Source organism: Protomyctophum parallelum (genome assembly GCF_964188405.1).
Source record: "Protomyctophum parallelum genome assembly, chromosome: 6".
Classification (NCBI taxonomy): domain Eukaryota; kingdom Metazoa; phylum Chordata; class Actinopteri; order Myctophiformes; family Myctophidae; genus Protomyctophum; species Protomyctophum parallelum.
In genome coordinates this window covers 38422514-38446130 of record NC_139701.1, presented here as the reverse complement: position 1 = coordinate 38446130, position 23617 = coordinate 38422514, and the positions used below count along the sequence as shown (strand labels likewise).

At 43.0% G+C, this 23617-nt stretch overlaps 1 protein-coding gene across 1 annotated transcript in view; it reads right to left on the bottom strand.

Moving 5' to 3' along the window:
* Window positions 1–7612: 7612 nt before the first annotated feature.
* The window catches only part of unc13a (unc-13 homolog A (C. elegans)), a gene marked incomplete at both ends in the record, with an annotated part of 59049 nt that continues 43044 nt past the window's right edge, over window positions 7613–23617 (bottom strand). The window contains 14 exons of the mRNA XM_083766715.1: window positions 7613–7901; window positions 9988–10147; window positions 10306–10398; window positions 13074–13130; window positions 14147–14294; window positions 15486–15566; window positions 15708–15764; window positions 16751–16780; window positions 20301–20424; window positions 20693–20839; window positions 21697–21785; window positions 22926–23003; window positions 23097–23174; window positions 23354–23497. Coding sequence (XP_083622841.1) covers window positions 7613–7901; window positions 9988–10147; window positions 10306–10398; window positions 13074–13130; window positions 14147–14294; window positions 15486–15566; window positions 15708–15764; window positions 16751–16780; window positions 20301–20424; window positions 20693–20839; window positions 21697–21785; window positions 22926–23003; window positions 23097–23174; window positions 23354–23497 — 1575 coding nt within the window. The remainder of the gene's footprint in view (window positions 7902–9987; window positions 10148–10305; window positions 10399–13073; window positions 13131–14146; window positions 14295–15485; window positions 15567–15707; window positions 15765–16750; window positions 16781–20300; window positions 20425–20692; window positions 20840–21696; window positions 21786–22925; window positions 23004–23096; window positions 23175–23353; window positions 23498–23617) is intronic.

Genomic DNA, 23617 nt, shown 5'->3' with positions numbered 1-23617 from the left:
ATTTTTATGTTTTGTAGTTTATGAGTTATTTAACTTAAACGCCCAATGCATTCTCTATGGCAATAGCACAACATTCTACATGCTACTAGTCCTACATACTTACACCTAGCAACCCCATTCTAGCCTACTTAGGTTCATCTTACGGTGGACATGTTTGCCTGAAAAGGAATCTTTGAAATGTTTCATAGTTTTAGAAATATAGTGCTTTCAAATTTGAGACATTTAACATGGGGCTCAATGGCAGCTCTATAGGCACGTCAAAAGTCACTTTCACCTAGAAACTCCATTCACACTTTTTATTATTCAGCTTACTGTGGAGACACATGCTGGAACTTTTTTTTATTTTTATGTTTTGTAGTTTATGAGTTATTTAACTTAAACGCCCAATGCATTCTCTATGGCAATAGCACAAAATTTGGCATGCTATACTAGTCCTACATACTTACACCTAGCAACCCCATTCTAGCCTACTTAGGTTCATCTTAAGGTGGACATGTTTGCCTGAAAAGGAATCTTTGAAATGTTTCATAGTTTTAGAAATATAGTGCTTTCAAATTTGAGACATTTAACATGGGGCTCAATGGCAGCTCTATAGGCACGTCAAAAGTCACTTTCACCTAGAAACTCCATTCACACTTTTTATTATTCAGCTTACTGTGGAGACACATGCTGGAACTTTTTTTTATTTTTATGTTTTGTAGTTTATGAGTTATTTAACTTAAACGCCCAATGCATTCTCTATGGCAATAGCACAACATTCTACATGCTACTAGTCCTACATACTTACACCTAGCAACCCCATTCTAGCCTACTTAGGTTCATCTTACGGTGGACATGTTTGCCTGAAAAGGAATCTTTGAAATGTTTCATAGTTTTAGAAATATAGTGCTTTCAAATTTGAGACATTTAACATGGGGCTCAATGGCAGCTCTATAGGCACGTCAAAAGTCACTTTCACCTAGAAACTCCATTCACACTTTTTATTATTCAGCTTACTGTGGAGACACATGCTGGAACTTTTTTTTATTTTTATGTTTTGTAGTTTATGAGTTATTTAACTTAAACGCCCAATGCATTCTCTATGGCAATAGCACAAAATTTGGCATGCTACTAGTCCTACATACTTACACCTAGCAACCCCATTCTAGCCTACTTAGGTTCATCTTACGGTGGACATGTTTGCCTGAAAAGGAATCTTTGAAATGTTTCATAGTTTTAGAAATATAGTGCTTTCAAATTTGAGACATTTAACATGGGGCTCAATGGCAGCTCTATAGGCACGTCAAAAGTCACTTTCACCTAGAAACTCCATTCACACTTTTTATTATTCAGCTTACTGTGGAGACACATGCTGGAACTTATTTTTATTTTTATGTTTTGTAGTTTATGAGTTATTTAACTTAAACGCCCAATGCATTCTCTATGGCAATAGCACAACATTCTACATGCTACTAGTCCTACATACTTACACCTAGCAACCCCATTCTAGCCTACTTAGGTTCATCTTATGGTGGACATGTTTGCCTGAAAAGGAATCTTTGAAATGTTTCATAGTTTTAGAAATATAGTGCTTTCAAATTTGAGACTTTTAACATGGGGCTCAATGGCAGATTTTGGCACGTCAAAAAATCACTTTCACCTAGAAACTCCATTCACACTTTTTATTACTCAGCTTACTGTGGAGACACATGCTGGAACATTTTACTTTGAAATGTTTTGTAGTTTCTGAGTTATTTAACTTAAACGCCCAATGCATTCTCTATGGCAATAGCACAAACTTTGGCATGCTACTAGTCCTACATACTTAATACACCTAGCAACCCCATTCTAGCCTACTTAGGTTCATCTTAGGGTGGACATGATTGCCTGAAAAGGAAACTTTAGAATGTTTCATCGTTTTAGAAATATAGTGCTTTTAAATTTGATAAATTCAGAATGGGGGTGGCAGATTTTGGCAAGTAAAGATTTGAGTGGGGTTTGAACCCACAACCTCCAGATCATGCAGCCATTGTGCTAAGTCACTGATCTACTTGCTACCTGCCACAATGCATTCTGCTGTTCCCTTTGAGTAACAACATTGATGCAAAAATAAAATACAAAAAATTTAATATCAGGAGATTTGTCTATTGTTTCTTTTGCTGTTGTATATCTCCAGACGTTCGAATGTTTATGAACCACAATGGAAACAAGTCTCTGGCTCTTCTGTCATCATCTATTCGGCCTTTTGAGAACAGCATGTGCAGTGGCTCACTGCAGGGTACAGAGCCTGCCTGGGAATCAGGAGGCCGCAGGTTCAAGTCCTGGCTCTGACGTATTGTCCCAAATTCATGGAAATATGACATACTATATAGCATGCCGTCCGAAAACATGGACTATAGTATGTCGTTTTTTCATAATTTTCATCTTTTTTTCAAATCCTCCAAAAAAACGACATGCTATAGTAAGCCGTCCGAAACCAAATATGAGAAATGTATAACTTTGGCTTGCTACTAGTCCTACATACTTACACCTAGAAACCCCATTCAAACGTATTCAGGTTCATTTTACGGTGGACATGAAAAGGAATCTTTGAAATGTTTCATAGTTTTGGAAATATAGTGCTTTCAAATTTGAGACATTTATAGGCAAAAATCACTTTCACCTAGAAAAAATCCTATTGGATTTTTTTATAGGATTATAATCCTATAAGAAAATATCCAATAAGATTTTTTCCAAAATCTTATAGGATTTTTAAATTGGATTTCCAATAGGATTTTTTCTATCGGAATCCTATTGGACTTTTTGACTAGGGTGCTTCAAAACACTACTGAGCAACATCCACTGAAATTAATAGCGGGGGCGGGGCTATCGCTCCGGTTCAGTTTCTATCCTTTTATTACTCTCTCTATGCCATAGACATATATCTATGTTCCCCACTGGCCAGGCAGTCACGTGACTTCGCCGTCTTCCTGGAGTGTGGGCTTTATAAACAGTCTGTGGCAATAGCTCTTCGAGTAGCAACGCTACGGCAGCTCTCTCTGCAACCGATGCCATGTTTTGTTATGTTTAGCCACTTCGTTAGTTTGTGTTTCCATTCAGTTCTGCTTTAGTTTTGGTTGTGCCTGTGAGAGAGGACATGCACTTACAATTTAAGCATTTAGCAGACACTCTTAATCCAGAGCGATTTACATTAAGCAAGAACAAAAAGCATGGCAATACATCACATACTGTACATAAAAAGTTATATCTATCTATGAATGCACCAAGCCTGTCTGTCTGTCTGTCTGTCTGTGTGAGTGCGTGTGTACTGTTGTAATCCACGTAACTTGAGAACCATTCGCCCCACCGACTTCAAATTCAACACATGCGTTCCATACCACCACAGGGAGTGCAGTGCCCGGTGTCGAGTCCGTCGAACCCACGGTTTTCCAGCACCACCCCAAAAAGGTCTCTGCCCGGGCTCTGGACAGGGACCCTGCCCAGGGTCCATAAGGAGCCGGTGTTCTGACATCACAATTCACAACACTCCATATTTGGGCATGCCTGACACAGAACTCCATAAGCTGGCCTGTTCTGACATCACACCACTCCATAGTTGGGCATGCCTGACACAGAACTACACTACTATACTACAACTAAACTAAACTAAACTGCATGCATTTCCAGTTGTCTCCATATATTGTACCTGTTCTGACATCGCAACACGGGCACCGCTCTAGTAATACACACAATGAGAAGAAATTACATTTGTTTCTTTATTTGTATTGGAAGCAGATACACAGCAGTTTCAGTAACCTCAACCCCCAATAACAACAACCAGAATTAAAAAAAAAATCTGTATAAAATAATTCTCCCATGCGAGTACTTAGTACCACTACACATCATCAGAAATACATATTTATATATTCACAAATCTGAAAAATATAAAACAATTGTAAAATATCAAAATAAATAAAAGAGGACAACAACTGGCAAATAACATCAAATAATTATGCGTGCTGGCACAAGAAAGATGTTTATATAATTTTACTTTTTTATTTTCGTACATTTTGAATTGTTGCTATATCATGCACTGATTCCTATGTACAGGACCGGGTTTGTTTGTGTGTCCGTCTGCCTGCGAGGGCTGGACAGTCAGTTTAAACCCCAGCATCCCTATTCTGGAGGGAACATTCGCCAAAAAGACATTTGGTGTAGAGAAGAAAAAGAAAAAAAAAGAGCGTACCAAATACAGTTGCAACTCAGGTCCATTTTAGTGGGCTATGTGGTTAGGTCTGTGTGCTTTTTCATTGTGCTTTTACTTCCCTGTCCTAAACCTCTACGTGCATACTGTACGACCTTCATACTGTATGACCTTCATACTGTACGACCTTACTGTACGACCGTCTCAATATTTCAGCCCGTCAGTGCCCGTGACCATTAAGCTTCCTTGCGTGACACTAAAATCCCAAACATTGACTTTATGACGGCTTTGAAAGATAAGGGCATGTTTCAGTGACAAAAGTGTCTTTGTTAACAGCAATAAATAAAGATCTAGTGTGCCATTCGCAATACAATGCAACAGCTGCATACCTGCAAGAGGCTTTAGTCAACCAAGGCGTGTGAATAACGACGACCTCGACTGGCAGGGCGGATGTGACTGTGGTGAATGTCATAACACTGTCATAAGCAGGCAGTTCATGTCATTACCGCTTAAATATCTTTTGTGATGAGGACAAATCAGTTGTACCACTCCAGCATGCCCTGTATACACAGCCATAGATGTAGTCAGATCGTTTCCATCTTTCAATGAGCGCGCTCTGCTCTGGTGCCTAAAGATGGGCGTCAATCCACCCTGCCAGCCAAAGCAAATAAACTCAACGAGCAGCGAATGTCACTTCATATAGTATGACAAGTGTTTGGTACATAGGTACTATTTACAATCTGTTTAATAAGAATATTTCTGTAACAGTTGATATCCTCTCTCCTCACAGGTTTGCTCTCTAATCCACTATACTAAAAATGTCCAACATTTGGCCGATGTTAATAGATAAAATTTACAATTTATCAGACAAACACTTTTTTTCTGATAACAATAAATAATTCACAATGTAAACATTATAAGACTGCTTTAGAAACGACAGGTCTACATAACTAGATGCATAGACTTTAGTTGTTATACCTTGTTCAATCAGGGGCCATATAAAATGACTCTGATGTGAAGTCACTGCCAAATTGAGTGATTGGGTGATCAAAAAAGTGATTTCTCTCGTTTCTGGGGAAGAGGCTGTTATGGTTGTTGTCCACTATAAAAAAAAGGGGGGAGCTACATTGCAATGCAAAAGAACAGAGCTTGTTCAAGTCCCACTCTGGAATAAAGGTCCAAATGTGAGGGACCTTAGCCATCACATCAATTTGAAATGTCTTTGTTTTCATCAGGCATGCAAAATCCCTGAAATTATATTGACTAATAATTTCAGCCAGAGGAAATCAAAGATGCCTCCTCTTATCTCAATAATCAGTCCAGACTCCATTCCTTCCAAGATACAATTTTAGCTTGTAGTATTGAGGTGCTATATTGGCCATGAATCGATGACTATGGAATGGGTATGACATTATCGGAATAACAAAACTTAAAAAAATTGCCACAGCTTAGTGCATGTTATAGTAATTTAATCATAATTTGTTTTAGTGGGGTACAATTGAAGAACCAGTGCTTTGACATCTCCCCATACTATTCTAGTATGCTACATAAGTATTCTGTAGATCCTCTGTATACAGTTTACAGTGCCAAGCCTGATGTGGTCAGCATCTGTAGCCCTTTTAGGAGAGGTCTGCGTTCTCTGGCATATAGATCAGGGTAAAAGTTTCGACTATAATATAACGCCGAAAACATGGACGCCAGGTTGAAAGTGGATAATGGTTTGTGCTTTCCCTGGGAAGAGATACCATACAAGTTGGGGTGGGGTGTGGTGGGGTGCGACCTTGCACCCCACCATGACATCTTCAGTTGGATTGGGGTTGCTACGGCAACGGGAGCTCAATAGAGATTTTCCTATGGCCTCTGTGCACCTATACCAGCAGCTATTGATCTGATCGGCTAGTCGTGTTGCAGGAAAGACAGTCTTCTTCTAAACATGAGACAAAATGTAAACTGCTTTGTTCGGTTTATGTATTTCTTTCTCTTTCGCGCGCGCGCGCGCACACACACACACACACACACACACACACATATAAACACACATATAAACACGCACACGGCAGTGTATGCCTGCCGTGGAATGTTTACAATAAGATGCTGAACATGAAAATATCCCTTAAAAGAGATACATCATACATCCTTCCTCACATAAGAGACACTTTGGAAATTCTTATAAATCTAAAGTCAAACATGAGCACTCTCATCGACAGTGTAATATCCTCCACTCTATGATTTACAGTTACAGATAACAGGCAACACTGGTCACACACACACACACGCACACGCACACGCACACGCGCACACGCACACGTGCACGCGCACGCGCGCACGCACACACACACACACACACACACACACACACACACACACACACACACACACACACACACACACACACACACACACACACACACACACACACACACACCCCGATGAATCACAGTGCTTGAAGGCTTGTTTTCATCAGGTTAAAGTCTCTATACATTAGCTCTAGAAACGACTAGACAGATAGGGTCCACAAGACAGAAGGCATAACGGGTCTCAGGCAGTGTGCTCTGTTACAGGGTAGACAAAACATACAACGATGGCAGGGACAATCTTTCAAGGTTCAATATACCTGCACCATTTAGTCTTCCTCGTATTATCATTAAAATCTTAAAAGATCTGCATTTAACACTACTTTACATATAAACATAAAAATAGAAATATTATTTGGAAGAAACCAAAGAATAACTCTTGAAAATTAAAATGTTGTGTTACAACTCTGAAGAAATAAACAGGGTTTTTATTTCCATTGTGAGTGACCCACCCCATACTGCCTCTGGTGTGAGTGGGTCGTAGGATCTTATGTCATGTTGTGCTTCGGGCTGGTCTTGGCATGTTTCATTGATTATCTGACTATTGGCACTTCTAGTTCCCCTCTGGGCACTAGATAAAGTGGAATGTCAAAGTGAAGGAATGCCAAGACAAAGGCTACAAGTACAGTATGCCCAGTTTCACCCACACCCTGATTAGCCTAGGACTATGTATCTTCTACATGTCAAATGTTGGTTTGGAATGAAATGACTATCACCTCATTGAAGAGAGGTTTAGTAGAAGAAGGTACACTATTACTTAAACTCTACATAATGAACGTTGATGCTTTACAGAGTCAAGACAGGTAGGGTGAATTATATTCAAATTGTGATATCACATTGTACTATTATCACAATGTCCTAATCAGTAAAATGGATGTATTCACTTCACACGTAGTGACCGTTGTTCTTCTAACTGTGCTTTTACATCACTAGGAACATCGTGGAAGTGGATAGCCACCAGGGCGACACCAAAGCAGCAGCTGGCGCTGTGTGGCAGATCTTTCACATTTTTCCCAGACAAGTCATTTCACCTCTCTGTTGGCCTAGCTCCTCCACGGAGCGCTGGTCAGACTTCAGCTTTCACCTCTCTGTTGGCCTAGCTGCGGCCCTCCTCCACGGAGCGCTGGTCAGACTTCAGCTTGACGAACTCTTTGGCCACGTCGTCGTTGTTGCGCTGGGAGAGGATGCGCAGGACGGTGAGGCCCGTCTCGTCCATGTGGATGCGCTTGCCCAGCGGCAGCCAGCAGGCCACGCTGCCCTTGGAGGCCATGTCCTTCAGCTGCATGACGGCCATGCCCACGGTGCGGTCCTCGCGCGCAAAGCAGTAGTCTTTCACGCACACTTGGAGCTCGTAGCCCTCAGGGCCCACCTCGCTACTGAGGGGGCTGTGGGGAGGGAAAACAGGAGAGAGAGAGAGAGAGAGAGTGAGTGAGTCTAAAGCACAATTCATACATTACTTTTCTCTTTATTAATTTCTTATTTCTTGTTTCCTACAGTATGTACAGGACTGCCATCAATGTGTGTGTGTTTGTGCCTATGAGTACTGGTCAGTCATGGTGGACAGAACATGCATGTCTGTAGTAGTACTGGTCAGTCATGGTGGACAGAACATGCATGTCTGCCACTCGGTGTGCTTTTCATTGTGCCTTTATTTCCCTGTCCTAAACGTCTGTGTGCAAATATCTTTCTTCACATGCCAGCCCATCAGTGCACGAAATCATCAAGCGTGTCTTACTTGCGTGACACCATTGTACTCAAATCCCAAACAGAGACCTTGTGACAGCTCCTTCTTTAACCCATTTAGACCATAGGACGTGTGGAAAACGTCATAGCTAATCCAACCGATGGATTGCGAGGACACGTCCTAGCGCATTTTCATTGATATCAAACGAGAGAAAGATATTCAGATTTTTTTTTCTTTTTTTGGGGGGTTGGCCTCTCCTTCTGCACCATACTCCTTGCTGTTCGCGCATGTGCGTTGGCGTTCACTTCCCTGTTTACGGCTCAGAAAGAATGCCTCGTATCTCCAAATCTAGGGAGCTCTCCGTGGTTTTGACCAGATGGATATACTAACTAAGCTCTTCATTTCTGACTTCATGCCTCTCGTAAAAAAAAAAGACAGCGAGGGATTATTCAGCGACTTTATCGTAATCATAGCGAGGTAAGCAAGCAACATTATTCCTCTCAGTTTTTGTACGGAACGGAATAATTTTTTATTTTTTGAATTTTTCCGAATGTTTCGTGAAGCCGCGCCGTACAGCAATATGGTAGAAAGCTATGCCAAGCGGTGAAGATGCGAAGTACACGACCATTGGCCAAAGGGTGGTGCTGTAGCACTCAATTGAAAATGCAAACTTGGCATGGCTTTCGAGTTCTGACTTTTTTACTTCTGACCTTTACATCTCCCATTTTTTGAATTAAATGATAAACATCTATCTCCTCCCGAGATCTTTGATCGAAATGCACGAAAATGTCTACACGTGAACTTTGGACCTATATTGACAAACATTAAAAAATGAAGCTTTTATGAGCCAATGAATATTGCAGTTTTATGAAAATGATTCTACATACATGCAGTCACATGTTTATGAAACTTTACAGTATGGTAGAGGGTCATGCCAAATGGCGCTGAAACCAGTCTTACTCCACTTGGCCAAAGGGGGACGCTATAGCAATAGTTTGACAAAGAAAATTCATGGATCTTGTTTACAAATGTGCCTTGACTCATGCGGAACACATCTGTCACATCTGATTTTCCGCCATTTGAGCAGTTTGAAAATCGCTTAAACCTGCTCAACAGTGGTGTTGTTGAGCAGCCTGCACCGCTAAGTTCACACAGGTGTGATTTTTCTTTTTAAGTGCTTGCAGCTATATTGTTTTTATTGCTTATTGCCCGCTTGCTTGCCACCATTATCGCTGCTTGCAGCTACATCTTTCATTGTGATTGATCCAACCCAGAACACAATCGACTGACTCATGATTACAATAAACGTGCTCTGAAAATGCACGCTGCTCACCCATCTGACCACTTAACACGGCAGCCAAAAGGTCAGGAGTGTTGTCGCCGTTGCATGGCGAAATGTCTGACACATACATTTCCTATGTTCTCTTGCAGGTTATGGGCAGTGATGAGTGAACTGCAACCCTTCTTTCTTATTGGATTTTGAAAACTTATATGCCTATATTAACATAAAAACGCCAGTGTGTGAAAGTCTGTCTATGGATTTTTATAAATATTTAACCAATGAAAAAATAGTTTTTTCCAATACCTGTAAAGTCACAGCTTTGCACTATACAATAATTCCAGCCAAACGTGACCGTACAGAGCATGTGATGCGGCTTGGAGTGTGAGCGGAGGGGAGAGTGGAGCGGGGAGATTTAGAATTGAGCGCTGAGCAGGTTTTAAAATGAGTCAGAGCTGCTTCGGAGCGAGGACCTCCCTCCACTCCAAGACGCTTTTGTTTTACTCACAATGTGAACGTTTCATTGTATTTGGGAGCCCAGCTGTTGTTCTTAGACTTGGTGGCATACTTCCTCTTCTTGTCACTGAGGTGAGGGCCGATAATGTAGACCTCTACAAATGGCCGAAATATTCCCTGTGTCTGCCACCTCAGGTCATTGGCAGCCACCACTGAGAAAGAAAGAGAGAGTGAGTTTGAAATGTATAACTGGCATTTATTTATTTATTTATTCTTTTAAAACATTTTAATGATGAAACCAGGGACCATTGGCTTGTGCACCCATCTGAGGGAGTATGGGTTAATAGAACATTGAAGAACATGAACTGACCTTTAACCGTGACCTTGTGCTCTCCGGTGTTGGGGTGAGTGAAGATCTCCACATGGATGGACACCTCTCCCACTGCATTGTCCACCCCAGAGCCTGACAGGACAGACAGCCAGAGAGGAGACACGTCAACCCCTGATGCTCGCACATATGGGCCCTTAAGCCTGATTTATACTTTGTTGTACGACGATGTCCTGCTCTGAAAATAGCTGATCTTACTACACCAGTGGTTCTCAGAAGATTTCATGTCAAGGACCCTCAAATTAATATGTATTTGGCTGTGGATACCCCCCCCCCCCCCCATCTGAAAATATGTTGAAATGTTTCAAAAATATTCCAAATGATTCAAAGACTTTGGTTAAATGGTTTGGTTAAACTAAACGTGATGCTGGATTAAAGCATTTTGCTGGGGACCTCTTGGAAACCGAAACCCCTCACGGACCCCCTTAAGAACCACTGTACTACACAATGCATCGTGGCGCGTTGTGAGCTTGTAGAAGATCACCATGTGCTATATTGTCGGCATGGGACACTGGCACGCATTGATGTATAAATCACTCCACTCGCTTTACTGATCAAGTTAATTTCAGTCCTGTAAATTGTGTGCAGAAAGTACTGACCATGCAAAAAGTTGTAGTAATTCTGAAAGTTACTTTACAGGAGAAGTTTATGTGGACGTCACACTGTGCAGCTATGAGATATATGCTTTCATCATGGTATTACAGTGTCAGTATTAAACCTTTGAGTAAATATATCCTTACGGTGTATATGCCCCCCTACAGCGATGTCATCAAAACTCACTTGTCTTCCGAAATGAGGCTTGTAAGGGGTCTATACTTTATCTATAGTGTTAAGTGTTATCCGTTCTTTAAACAGAAATAATGTAAAAGAAGAGGTTACTGGCTGGTCTTTTTAAAACATTGAGCAATGCAAAGGTGTTTAGGCAAATTTGGGACAGCATAATGTCCACTCGTAGTTGCACAGTGGCTCTGTTGTCTCATGGGGTGTTAAGATGCATTAGTACGGAGTTGAGAAAGAGACCAACACATTTCTGTTTCTCCTGAGATACAGCCAGTCAGGTCAGAACATGCTGAGATGGATCCAGACATGACCATTCCTTAATAGGAGTTCTCCAGCATGGCAGGGGATGGTTAGAGAGGAACGGAGCTGGCGGAGAGTTCCGTTTCTCAGGGCTATACAACGGGTGATGAGGCACACGCATTGAGAAAACTCCAATTCTATTTACAACATTCCTAGCACTTGGTCGGCCTTTGGCTGTTGGAAATGTGCTATATAAATAAAGTTTGATTGATTGATTGATTGATTGATATTCAAAGAAATACATTATCAAGTCGAGTACCCAATTGATGTCTTTCGAAAATCTTGGAAACTGATGGCATGTGAGCTACTCCATGTGTGTAGCCCCCTCATCCTTGATAGCTCACTACTGGACCAGTGCCCAAATGTTGACGTTTTTGGCAGATGCCAAAAAGTTGCCATTTTTGACAGATTAAGTGCAGTTTAAGGTAATTAGTTGTGTGTTTCATTTAGGCACAGTAATATATCTAAACAAAGCTCACCCACAAGTTGTGTTTACTGGTCAAAATGGCGGCTGGGACTGCCTCTACTAATGAGGTAGCAAGTTTCGGAATCCCGAGTAACAACTCACCAAATACACTTCCTTGTTGTTGTTTTGTTTTTTTGGTGTGAATACTTGTAAATTCATGTGAAGTTGTTTGTGTATATGAATGTATAATGTAATGTGAATGTATGAAACAGCTGAGGTTGTGAAAAAAAAAAAAAAAAAAAAAAAATCAGTTGTAAGAAAAATGTATACCTGTAATTCTGTGAAGTTGCCTAAACTGAAATAAAAACAAAGTAAAAAAAAAAAAAGGCGGCTGGGGAAAAGGGTCAGGTTGGGGGACTACCAGGGGGTCCAAATGGACCCTTACGGTTCTGTAAGTATAACTCTGAGAGTAAAATGGTGCGTGCGTGCGTGCGTGCGTGTACAGTATCGGAACTGAAGGCCAAAACAAGGAGAGGGACCCCCTCCCAGACAATCTGAGCCAACTGTCATCATCATCACCATCACCACCACCATCATCATTATGACATCATCATCATCAACATAAGAAATGTTACATAATTACTATCATGGCTGTATAATATAGAAATGGCAAGTAACATCTGCGAAATAATTTCCTCTGATGCAGCACGTCTCTCTGTGTCTGCTTCAGTGACTGTAGATAATTGCTCTCGCTCACTCAGGCCCAGAAGCCTCCTTCCATGACATCACGCTTGCTCCAGAATGCTCCAGGCTCTGATGCCTGAGCATTCTCTGTGCCTGATGTCTGGAGATCATGCCTTGCTCTATGGCCTCTCATACATACACACAGGGGGGTATGTATACGGTGCAGCAGCGCACATACTGTACAGTGTGTGTACACATTACATGCATGAATGCATTAAGTCTATGCTCTGTGTGTTGTAGTCAGAACATGGGAGTGGGTTATAGTAGCAGGAAGGAAAGACGGGGCATACTGAGACAACCGAGAGAGAGAGAGAGAGAGAGAGAGAGAGAGAGAGAGAGAGAGAGAGAGAGAGAGAGAGGTTGAGAGACAGCTGTACACTGGGTTTGTTTGTAGGGATGAATCTGAGCAGGCAGGGCAGTCTCAGGATGCATAATGTAGGGTGAAGGGAGCAGGGCTTTGGTCTGGAGGCCCTCTGGGAGCCCCCAGGGGTCTCAGGCCCCAAGCCTGAGGTCCACATACCCTGGTCTGGGTACACATCCTCACTACTGGTGAACCTCAAGCCCTTCCCGTCGAACACTGGCCCACAAAAAGGGGCAGAGGCAGAGAGTAGACAGAGAGAGAGAGAGAGAGAGATAAAGAGAGAGAGAGAGAGAGAGAGAGAGAGAGAGAGAGAGAGAGAGAGAGAGAGAGACAGAGAGACAGAGAGAGAGAGAGAGAGAGAGAAGGGAAAGGGAAAATACTGTAGTAGACACATAAATATGAAGGACTGAAGACATTTAAGTTAGAAACAAGACAGCTGGAACTCACAGTTTTAAATGTAAAAGTGAACCGACAGGCCTATTAATATTCCTCTGTTGCATTACTATTGCAACAGAGGAACTATTATTTTATTCTCTTTTTAAAGAATGAAGATAGTTGTTCGACACCGTGTTTAAACATTCCCTAAACTACTGTTAAAAAGTTAAACATCATAAATAAAACAGCATTTCTACTCATGTTGCTCAGGGACACGCGTAAGCTTCTCACACAGAGATGCCATGGCTGTTATGCAGCCTCCTGATGAGTCAGTGGACACAAAGGAAATGGACAGAAGAGAAGAGACAAACAAGATGGGGGTCTATTAACAGAGTGCCTCCCATGTGGATCTTATACCGCATGGGAACAGTCAGTCATCTAACGTTTATATAAGAAAAAGAAAATAAACTCATGGGTGGGTGGTATAATTATTTCAAATGGCTAGACGGACGGCTCATGTTAAGAGATTATTTGTGTTTCCGGAGACTGGCTAACTGGAGACTCGATATTTCACAAGAGCATTATGAAATAAAATATCAAGCACCCAGGGCCACTGCTTTCTACTCTATAAAGCATGTGAGGTAATTTCAGGAAATACAGTCGGACACGTGGGGAATCCTTAACTACAAATAGACATGGGAGACGCCGGAATCGCCTCTCAAAGAGCACACAGAGGAAGTTTTCAGAACAACGCAGCAATAAAGGTCAACAACTTAAGAGATTGATACGAGGGAAAAGAAAGGCAGTTCAAAAGGGAGGTTGGAAAGAGAGAGAAAGAGAGGGGTCAGTTGAGTTACCTTGTGCGTTCTGTGACTGGACGAAGGTCTTGATCAGCTTGTCTGTGGCCTGGGTGTAGAGAGACAGGGCGTAGTGCAGAGACAGCAGGTCAGGGCTCTTCTCCAGGAAGGTCTTCTTCAGACCCACACCTCCAGCATGGAAGTATTGCTGAGACGGAGAAAGGTCAGCACAGGTCAGACAAACAGGGAGGAAATGGATCACTTCTGTCGCGTTGTAAGCTTGTAGATCGGCTATTTGCACTACCGGTAGTTTGGGTTCTGGGCAAATATTTAATTTCTCTTTTGGGTCTTGAGCTAAAAGGTTTGGGAACCACTGGTTTATGAATGGGGTAGAAATATTTGACCAGAGATGTGTAATTTACTTAAAACTCCTGTAGACTATCAGACCACTGACAAGATGGGGTTGGGGGGGATTCCTCTTCATGAACTACAATTGCCCGTATTAGTCTGGGCCATTTATTTTCCATGTCATTTTTTGTCATGTCTTTTGTGAATTTTGGATCTCATCTCATCATTTACTTTTGCTCCTATTGCCCTAGGGCGAGGGGACAGTCAATCCAAATGTGTTTACTGACAGAGGCTGTGTCCGAATTCAGCCAATATTAATTGGGGCCTCAGAGATAGAAATGCCATCAAATGGGGGTCCGTAGCTTAATGCATGTCAAACTGGGGGTCGTTGAAATTAAACTAGTTGAGAATTACTGCTAGAGCCATAAAAGTCTTCTCTTATGGCGGTCCCTGGCATACCTCCTCAAATGGGGGTCTGCAGACTAATTAGTGTCAATTTGGGGGTCCTTGGCATGAAAAGGTTTGGGAACCACTGGGCTAAAGAGTGCCAAGTCCATGTGGGTGTATATGCACATGGGAAATAAATCACCACCAATCAGCACACACAGGGGTAAGGGGTTGACACTATGGCAGCTAAATAAAATGTTGGGGCAGGTAAGTATTTTTTGTTTTATTATTATAAATATTATTCCCTGGTATCGGTATTCGGTATCGGTATCAGCTAACACAGAAATTGTGGTATCGGGATCGGATCGCTATCGAAAAAAGGGACATCCCTACTTAAAAAATAATCACCTGCAATGAATTTATCGACAGAAAGTAGCTCATAACATGCCTACGGTGGATTTGTATGAGACAAAAACTTGGCAGTTACAAATGCTTTCCATACAGCTGCAATGTTGTTTAATACAATCAGATCAGACTTTTCCGTTTGGACGTATGGGCTGTCAAGGGTTAGTATTTCAACTCTAGATTACAGATATTAAACATAGGATCTATGTAGGAGTTGCTTGCGGCGACATGGGATGTACAACGGTGCAATGGTTTGTACCTTAATGGTGTCCAGTGCAAGCTCGATCACAGCACACTGTTTAGGCGACAGGGCTTTGGCCTCCTCACGGACCATGTGCTCCTGCATGGGAATAGAGAAGTGGTCTTTAAATGCATACAAAACATACACGCAAGCACGCACACACACGCGCGCACGCGCACGCGCACGCACACGCACACGCACACGCACACGCACACACACACACGCGCGCGCGTGCGCTACCTTCAGTTTGGACAAGTGTCCCAATTCCTTGGCAGCGTTGAAGATGAGCTGAGTACCCTGGAGGTGGAAAGGGAGGAGCGGAGCCAGAGAGGGAAGAAGGTGGAGAGGACAGAAGAGAGGGAGAATAATGTAAGTGTTATCATCAGAACACAGGGTGGCAGTGCAGGGGTATAATGACACAATGAAGACAGTGACTGCTCTGACATGCAAAGGAGACACACCTTATCTAAGCCTAGAAGAACATTCTTTGCCTGAAGCACTGTTCAGACTGTGCACACACGCGCACGCCCGCGCACACACGCACGCACGCACACACGCATGCACGCACACATACACACATACAGTAGTACTCGTGCGCACATGTGACCACTCACCACGCAGTCACACATTGCATTACAAAAATGTCCGAAATTAGCCCAGCAAATTCATACAGCATGCACATGCAAACACATACACATGCAAACACACACACACACACACACACACACACACACACACACACACACACACACACACACACACACACACACACACACACACACACACACACACACAGGTTGTTTGGGGAGAACTGCTTGTGTCTATGCAGTGTTCCTCTGTTAATCTATCCTCTACTGGAAGTACAACCTAGTGACGTTCTGCTAACAGATTATATCACTAAGTGTTGTTGACTGCGACTCTGATCAACAAGACAGCCATAGACATGATGGATACGTCATTTTGTGACATCTCAATCAGTGGTGTACAAAGAGTACCACAATAACAAGATAAAAGGTAAGCAAACCCCACAAACGAGTCTCTATGCATAAGGATGGATCTGGGAAGATTAAAATAAAGTGTATATGCTCTCGAAACAAAGAGACGTGACACACGCACACACACACACACACACACACACACACACACACACACACACACACACACACACACACACACACACACACACACACACACACACACACACACACACACACACAGTACGGTACAAAGGAGGAGTTATAGTAAGACAGGACACATCAATCTAGAGGGTTTTTTGTTCTTACATCACTGTGAGAAGCATTCTTCAGCCTCCCCTGAAAAGACAGGACGTGGTTAATACATGATGAAGTGTTCCAGTGGTCTGATTGGCTGGTATCTGAGTATTGCTAATTTTCATTGGTCAAAGTGGGTAAATGTCATAACACTGCATTTGCCACTCTGAGCCATGAGAACTAAATTGGGAGACACTCACCACTGGTGGAAAACATTTTTTGTTGTGTTCACAAAATGACCAAACCTACTAAATCTGTGAGTGTCTCAAGTAGCCTACAGTAGTTTAAGGGGTTCCATTATTTCCATGTATTATCACTGAAAATGCTATCACATTACCAATATTAAAGTCAGAAGATGGTATTTTTTTCAAAAAGAAACAGTACTCTGACAGAGCTATGTACTTTGAGATAGTGCCCAATGAAGTCATATATGAAGTTATATAAGCCATAAATGGTAAAAGTTTTAACAAAGACACGTTTATGCTAAAGAAGAACACTATGCTAGAGTAAAGTAGGTATCAAGAGTTCACAGAATAGAAGTAAAAACAACAACATAAAAACTCATAAGTGGGAAGTATAGTAGCACGCAGTATAGCATGAACACTGTTTATGCAGCATCCCAACAAAGCCACATCCTCTTCTATCCATCAGAAGCACAGTGGTTCCAACGTGACACGTGGCCAGAAGCTACAATTGTCATCATAGAAACAGAACATGGAACCAAACCAGGACAGCAGACCAACATGACAGGCCTGCAGAGACATACGTTACAGTACAGTATAGTGTAGTACAGTACAGTATACTGAGAGAAGACTGCAGTGTGGAAATAGATTAGATGCAAGCAACAAACCCACACTGGGGGGTGGGGGGTGGGGACTTCAAACGGGAAGTGGGTAAGGTGGGGTGAAGTGGGGGAAAGGGGAAACAAGTCAGAGGGGGAGAAAGGTTGGACAAGGGAGAGCACTAGGACACCAGATCAGCCATCAAGAGGCCAAATTCACCCCACTTGAGTCCCAGGGAGGGCACAATGCAAGAGAAGAAGAAGAAACAAGGCAACACCAGGCATAAGGAGGGAGTACCACTTCCTGATTTAGAGAAATAGCATAGGGGCATCTGATTGGTGGAGGCTCTAAAGGGGTAGTTGGGACCTGTCAGACCCAGTCAGGAATGCACCATGCTTCTGTCTCCTCAAGGACAGATCGAGAGTTGGAGGGGAGGAAGAGAAGAGAAGAGAAGAGAAGAGAAGAGAAGAGAAGAGAAGAGAAGAGAAGAGAAGAGAAGAGAAGAGAAGAGAAGAGAAGAGAAGAGAAGAGAAGAGAAGAGAAGAGAAGAGAAGAGAAGAGAAGAGAAGAGAAGAGAAGAGAAGAGAAGAGAAGAGAAGAGAAGAGAAGAGAGAGAGACAGACAGACAGTTGGTTTTGGAGAAAATGAGGGATGGGGGTTGGGTTTTCATGGAGGGCAGAACATGGGAGATAGCAGCCACATATAGCAGAGGACCGACCACCGCAGACGGACAGACAGACACACACGCAGGAGTGCCGTACTTACAATCATCTGTGGAGGGAGAGCATGGGAGCAGGATGTAATAATAACGACAACAACCAGAGAAAAGGGTCAGTCAAAGCTGCAAAGAGCCCCATATCAGTCAGAAAACAAAAGGTTTTGGAGGGACATGGAGCTACTGTAACTGTTAAGAGAGACTTCTAAAACCTAGAGTAGATGCAGTAGTGAAGCATGGAAGAGAGTCTCTTCGAATTCTTCACAAAGCGGGAAACGGCTGTTGGGAAGATTATGTCTTGCAGGAATTGAATACATTTGTTACTACTGTTACTGTATGTACATTCCTGTTTTCTTTCACTGTCATTTTGCCGTCGACACAGACAGACACATTTGCGAGACTAAAACAGCTTTCAGGCGAGGGCTAGCCTAAGAGGGTCAATACTGGCAAAACAATTCCCTTCCCCTTCAGAATGATATGAGCTCTTTCTTATTAAATAAAAATAAACCCAAATAAGAACAGATATATATATATAATTACACAAAAGAAATAAAAAAATAAAGAGGCTGCTTTCCAAAATGTATGTTTTAAGGAGAGGAATCCTGGGGCAGAAGATTTCACTCATTAATTTGTAAACAACTGACTTACGTATTATTGAAGGATCTCTAAGTATAATTAGAATGACATGTTGGATAGCAGCATGAGCTGAGGTTCAAATGAAATGGTGCACTCCTTTTCTCCCCCTTTCTGTCGTATTAGGATTTCACCTGGATCTGCTCAAGCAATGGACATGTACCGTATGCAGTTAAAACTGTCATGTCACGTCAATTTGACGACAATGCTGTGCACATCTCTCAGAAGGAGAGCCATCTTGAATTTCACACACACAAAATGCCTGCCTTTCCATGTCCTTCCCCCCTCCTCCATTTCTCAATGCTTTGATTTGATGCCGTGTTGGTGTGTGTGTGTGTGTGTGTGGGTGTGTGTGTGTTGTGTGTGTGTGTGGGTGTGTGTGTGTGTGCGTGTGCGTGTGTGTGTCTGTGTGCTGTGGAACATGGTTTCCTGCTGTGGTTGTCATCAGCAACACAGATGAAATATTCATCCCGTCTCTTTCCTTCATGCAGAGCAGCGCAGCAATTCTCTGCTCACAAAAAATGAACTGCAATTCCATCCTGAGTCACAACCCATCCTCAGGCTCTGAGTATGTACAGTATGTATGCATGTGAGGGTTAACTCATTATCTCTACGTATATACTCTAATACAGTACATTTGTTTTTTGAGGGGCGCTACAGCCCCTCCAATGCATGGCTTTCCGAAATGACGTAATAGGCCAGCCAAGTCTATACAGACTTGAATGTCTGTTTAGGGAAATTATTCCACGACATCATCGCGCTGATATAAAGACATCTTGTAATAAATGTATTTCATTTTTCACGGACGGGCTATTTTTGTACTACATATAGTACGCAAACATTAAATTCGCATTGACAATGAATGGAGAATTTACGTCATATGTAGACGAGCAAATCGGCAATTTTTGTCACACACAAAGTTAATTTTCCAATGACAATGAATGGATGATGTATGTACGATGATAAGAGTGCCCCTCACTTTTTCTGCCTTTATTGATATAGTATTAAGTGAAGATGGACAGGAAAGAGGGAGAGAGAGAAGGGGAGAGATGCAGCAAAGGTCGTCATGAATGGGACTCAAACACGCGGCGCGCTGTCAGGCCAAAGCCTATATGTGGCATGTGCCTGGACCACTTGGCCATGCAGCTGGCGCCCCACGGGGGTGATTTTTTAATAATGATCAAGCCTTCTTTGACAACCTGACACTCAGCCCCCAGTGACGCACAGACACAGGTCTCGGATATGTCTGTGGACAAATAGTCCATAAATGTGCCTTTAGTGGTTTGGCCTTTCAAAAGAAAAAGGCCAAACAGCTGCAAGATTGTGTTCTCTGCTGTGACAGGTAGCCTGTCCATGAAATGTCAATGTGCGTGCGTGCGTGCGTCGCATGTATATTTTACACGTGTACTAATGCACATGTTCGTGCACTCACCGTTTGATCAGTGAGTGGAGGCAGAACAATGGTCTTCTCCATGGTGTTCATGGCCAACTTCCACAGCTCTTTCAGCACGCGCTTCAGCACCGTCTTCTCACAGATCTTTGCAAACAGCGTCAGGCTGACAGAGAGAGGAGGAAGGAAGGGTGGGGGGTGAATAATTAGCGACAGACATTGGGACTGTTCTGCTGCCAAGAGAAGACTACATCAGCGAAATGTAGATACTAAGGGAGCTGGGAGAAATAAGAGAAGAGAACATGAAAGAGACGAGAGAGATAGAGAGAGAGAGAGAGAGAGAGGTTCTATATAAAAAGTCCCTTGTGTATACAAAGCGATGCCAGAAAGCAGAGCCCAGAAAAACGCTCAGTTAAAATGGCAGATGGCCTCACTTGCTGTCCAGGAACTCCATGATGGGTTGCAGGACGTTGTCTGCGTCCTGAGCCACGCTGCTGGCATTGCCCACGTTGGCGGTGCCCTTCACTTGGCCCAAGATGTCACCCATTTGCTTCACATTCTCCTCAATTTGAGATTGGAAGCTGCAGGGAACAAAACCACACATGGCACAGTTTGTTGCTGTGGAAGTCAGAACCGCCTAATAAAGCAGCCCGGTGGTGGCTGCTCCTATAGCACACACTTGCCCCGGCCCCCAACAGCTCTGCTGGAGTGTAGGCTAATAACGTGGAGTAAGTCAGAAGAGGCGCGGGTGCAGTGGGCTCCCCCGACCTCACAGAGATGCTGCTGCTCTGTTCGGGGACACGCAGTGTCCAGCCTGCGTGGGGGCCTACTGACGTCTCCTTATACACACACCACTGGTTCTTGACCAATGAAACTTTCCATTTTGTGTTATGAGACTAGTTTCTAAAATGGCCGTCATTTGAGTTAGTATATACCTACAGTACTTTGGACTGCTAAAGTGTTATTACTCTGGCTCTACCATTGTACATGTAAGTCGTAAGGAGTTCTCAGGAATGAATAAAAAATGGCAAAGCGGTGACAGCGGGCTATTAAGGGAGTCCCGATCGTGGCTCCTAACAGTCCACAGATATTGTTTCTGGCAGTACAGACTAGAGCAACCACAGAGAGAGGAAAGATTATGGGAAGAGATTTCTGTGAAGCAGAAAGTCAAAAGGGGTCTGCTGACCACTAATGACAATTCAAGTTGTGAGAGGCCTGCAGATTGCAGGAATGCCCAAGCCATGAGCTAAGGCATAGGCTAAATTCTGTTCAGTGTCTGTGAAAATTGGCAGTTGCAATATACAGTATGGAGGAAGCAATGCTTCCTGTATCCATGATGTGTATCTGGAAATACTTGTTGCTGAGTTGAGTTTGTGCAGCCATATTGTTTGTGTTTCTTGCAAATAAAGATGTTAAATGTGCATGCGTGCGTGCGTACCTGACAGCAAAGACTCTGCTGAGATCATCCATGACGTTGTTGAGTTTGACCTGCAGGTCCTTCAGGATGTCACTGGCCTCCACACAAAGCTGAAGCGCGCATGCACACACACACACACACACACACACACACACACACACACACACACACACACACACACACACACACACACACACACACACAACACACACACACACACACACACACACACACACACACACACACACACACACACACACACAGTTTTACACAGTCTGGTCTGAGTTTGTCTAGTCTAGTGTGGCAGAGGACACTAGCAAGCAGATGGACTCGAAAAGTGCACTCACACCAAAATCGATGTGTCACCGATCGATGCGTCACCAAAACCTAAAAAGCACTCACAATTAAGTGACGACAGGGGCATGGATTACTTGTTGTTGCATCCAGCATCATGTTTGATTAAGTGGAGAGCAGGAAACAAAGCCTGTGTTTCGATCTATTATACTTAATTAATACAAGGTGATAAATAGGTGATTTAATAGGTGAGAAATCAACCATGCTGTTGTGCCATATATTCATATAATTCACATTAAGCACATAGTGTAGGATTAGGGCATTTGAATATTCTCTGCTACAGACATGTCTGTCTGTCTCTGGTGGTTCTCAAGTAGGCTACAGTACAATGGCAGTTTCTCAGTAAATTATCTTACCTATAGTGAAACCAGAAATAGTTTCTGATAACATTTTAGGCGAACCTTGGGACATATTTGCTCAATTGATAGGTTTCATATTTGCAACGGGTATATTGACATACTGTAGTGTACAGTATGATTATGTAACAAAGAGGGCAGGAAAAACTCATTCAAGCCGCCGTTAGCCATTTCCATGTGCTATTAAACCTTATGGGGTTTTTTTAACACCATGAAGCTTGTGCAACATTTGCGACTCGATCTGCAGCAATGTAGTTGGACACGCCTGGCTGTTTTATAGCTGTTGTCACAGCTACTGTAGTCTGAACACAGCATGAGAAAGCAATGCGGCACAGGAGGTCAGAGAGGCAGGAACGAACACACACACACACACACACACACACACACACACACACACACACACACACACACACACACACACACACACACACACACACACACACACACACACACACACACACACACACACACACACACACACACACACACACACACACTGTGCTGTACAGACGTCAGAGGGGACAGAGGTGAGTCACTCACATCCTTTCCTCCCATGGCCTCAAACATCTTCTCCAACTGGACCCTCAGCTGTTGAATGTTGTTGATCAGAATGCACGGCTGGAGACGAGAGGACACGTCAATAATGTGACGCCATCATGAGTCATTCAGACTTCAGTTCGGACACATGGGGTTACGCCTCGGGCCACTCACCACTTTCTCCATGGTGACGTACTTGGCGAAACACTTGGAGATGATGTCAGCGTAGGACACAAGCACATTGCTGATGGTCTGGAGAAGAAAAGGATGGAAACACTACAATTAATACACAGTTATTTAGTCACCTTAAATAACATGAAAAACCTCTGTGAGGGACACGATTGTGTGTATAGATCTACAATTTCCCAGTATTCAATATCTGAACGTACGACAAAAAAACAACTTGAATGGCTGAAATGATCTTCATGTACCTTGGCGAAGCGCTTCATGTAGTGCCCTACGATCTGTGGGTCGGGACACTCCAGCTTCCTGATGATCTCGAAGCTCTGGTTGAGCTGGGAGAACACATCCACCACGGAGCAGGAGAACAGAGCGTGCTCCGACGTCACCTGGAACTGTGGGGGCCAGGAGGACACGGACGTCGATATATATATACATCTGCATCAATTAGGGCTATACAAGAGCAAAAAAAACAACCTTTTCACTCTCGCAGAATGAATGAAATGTTTTCAGGG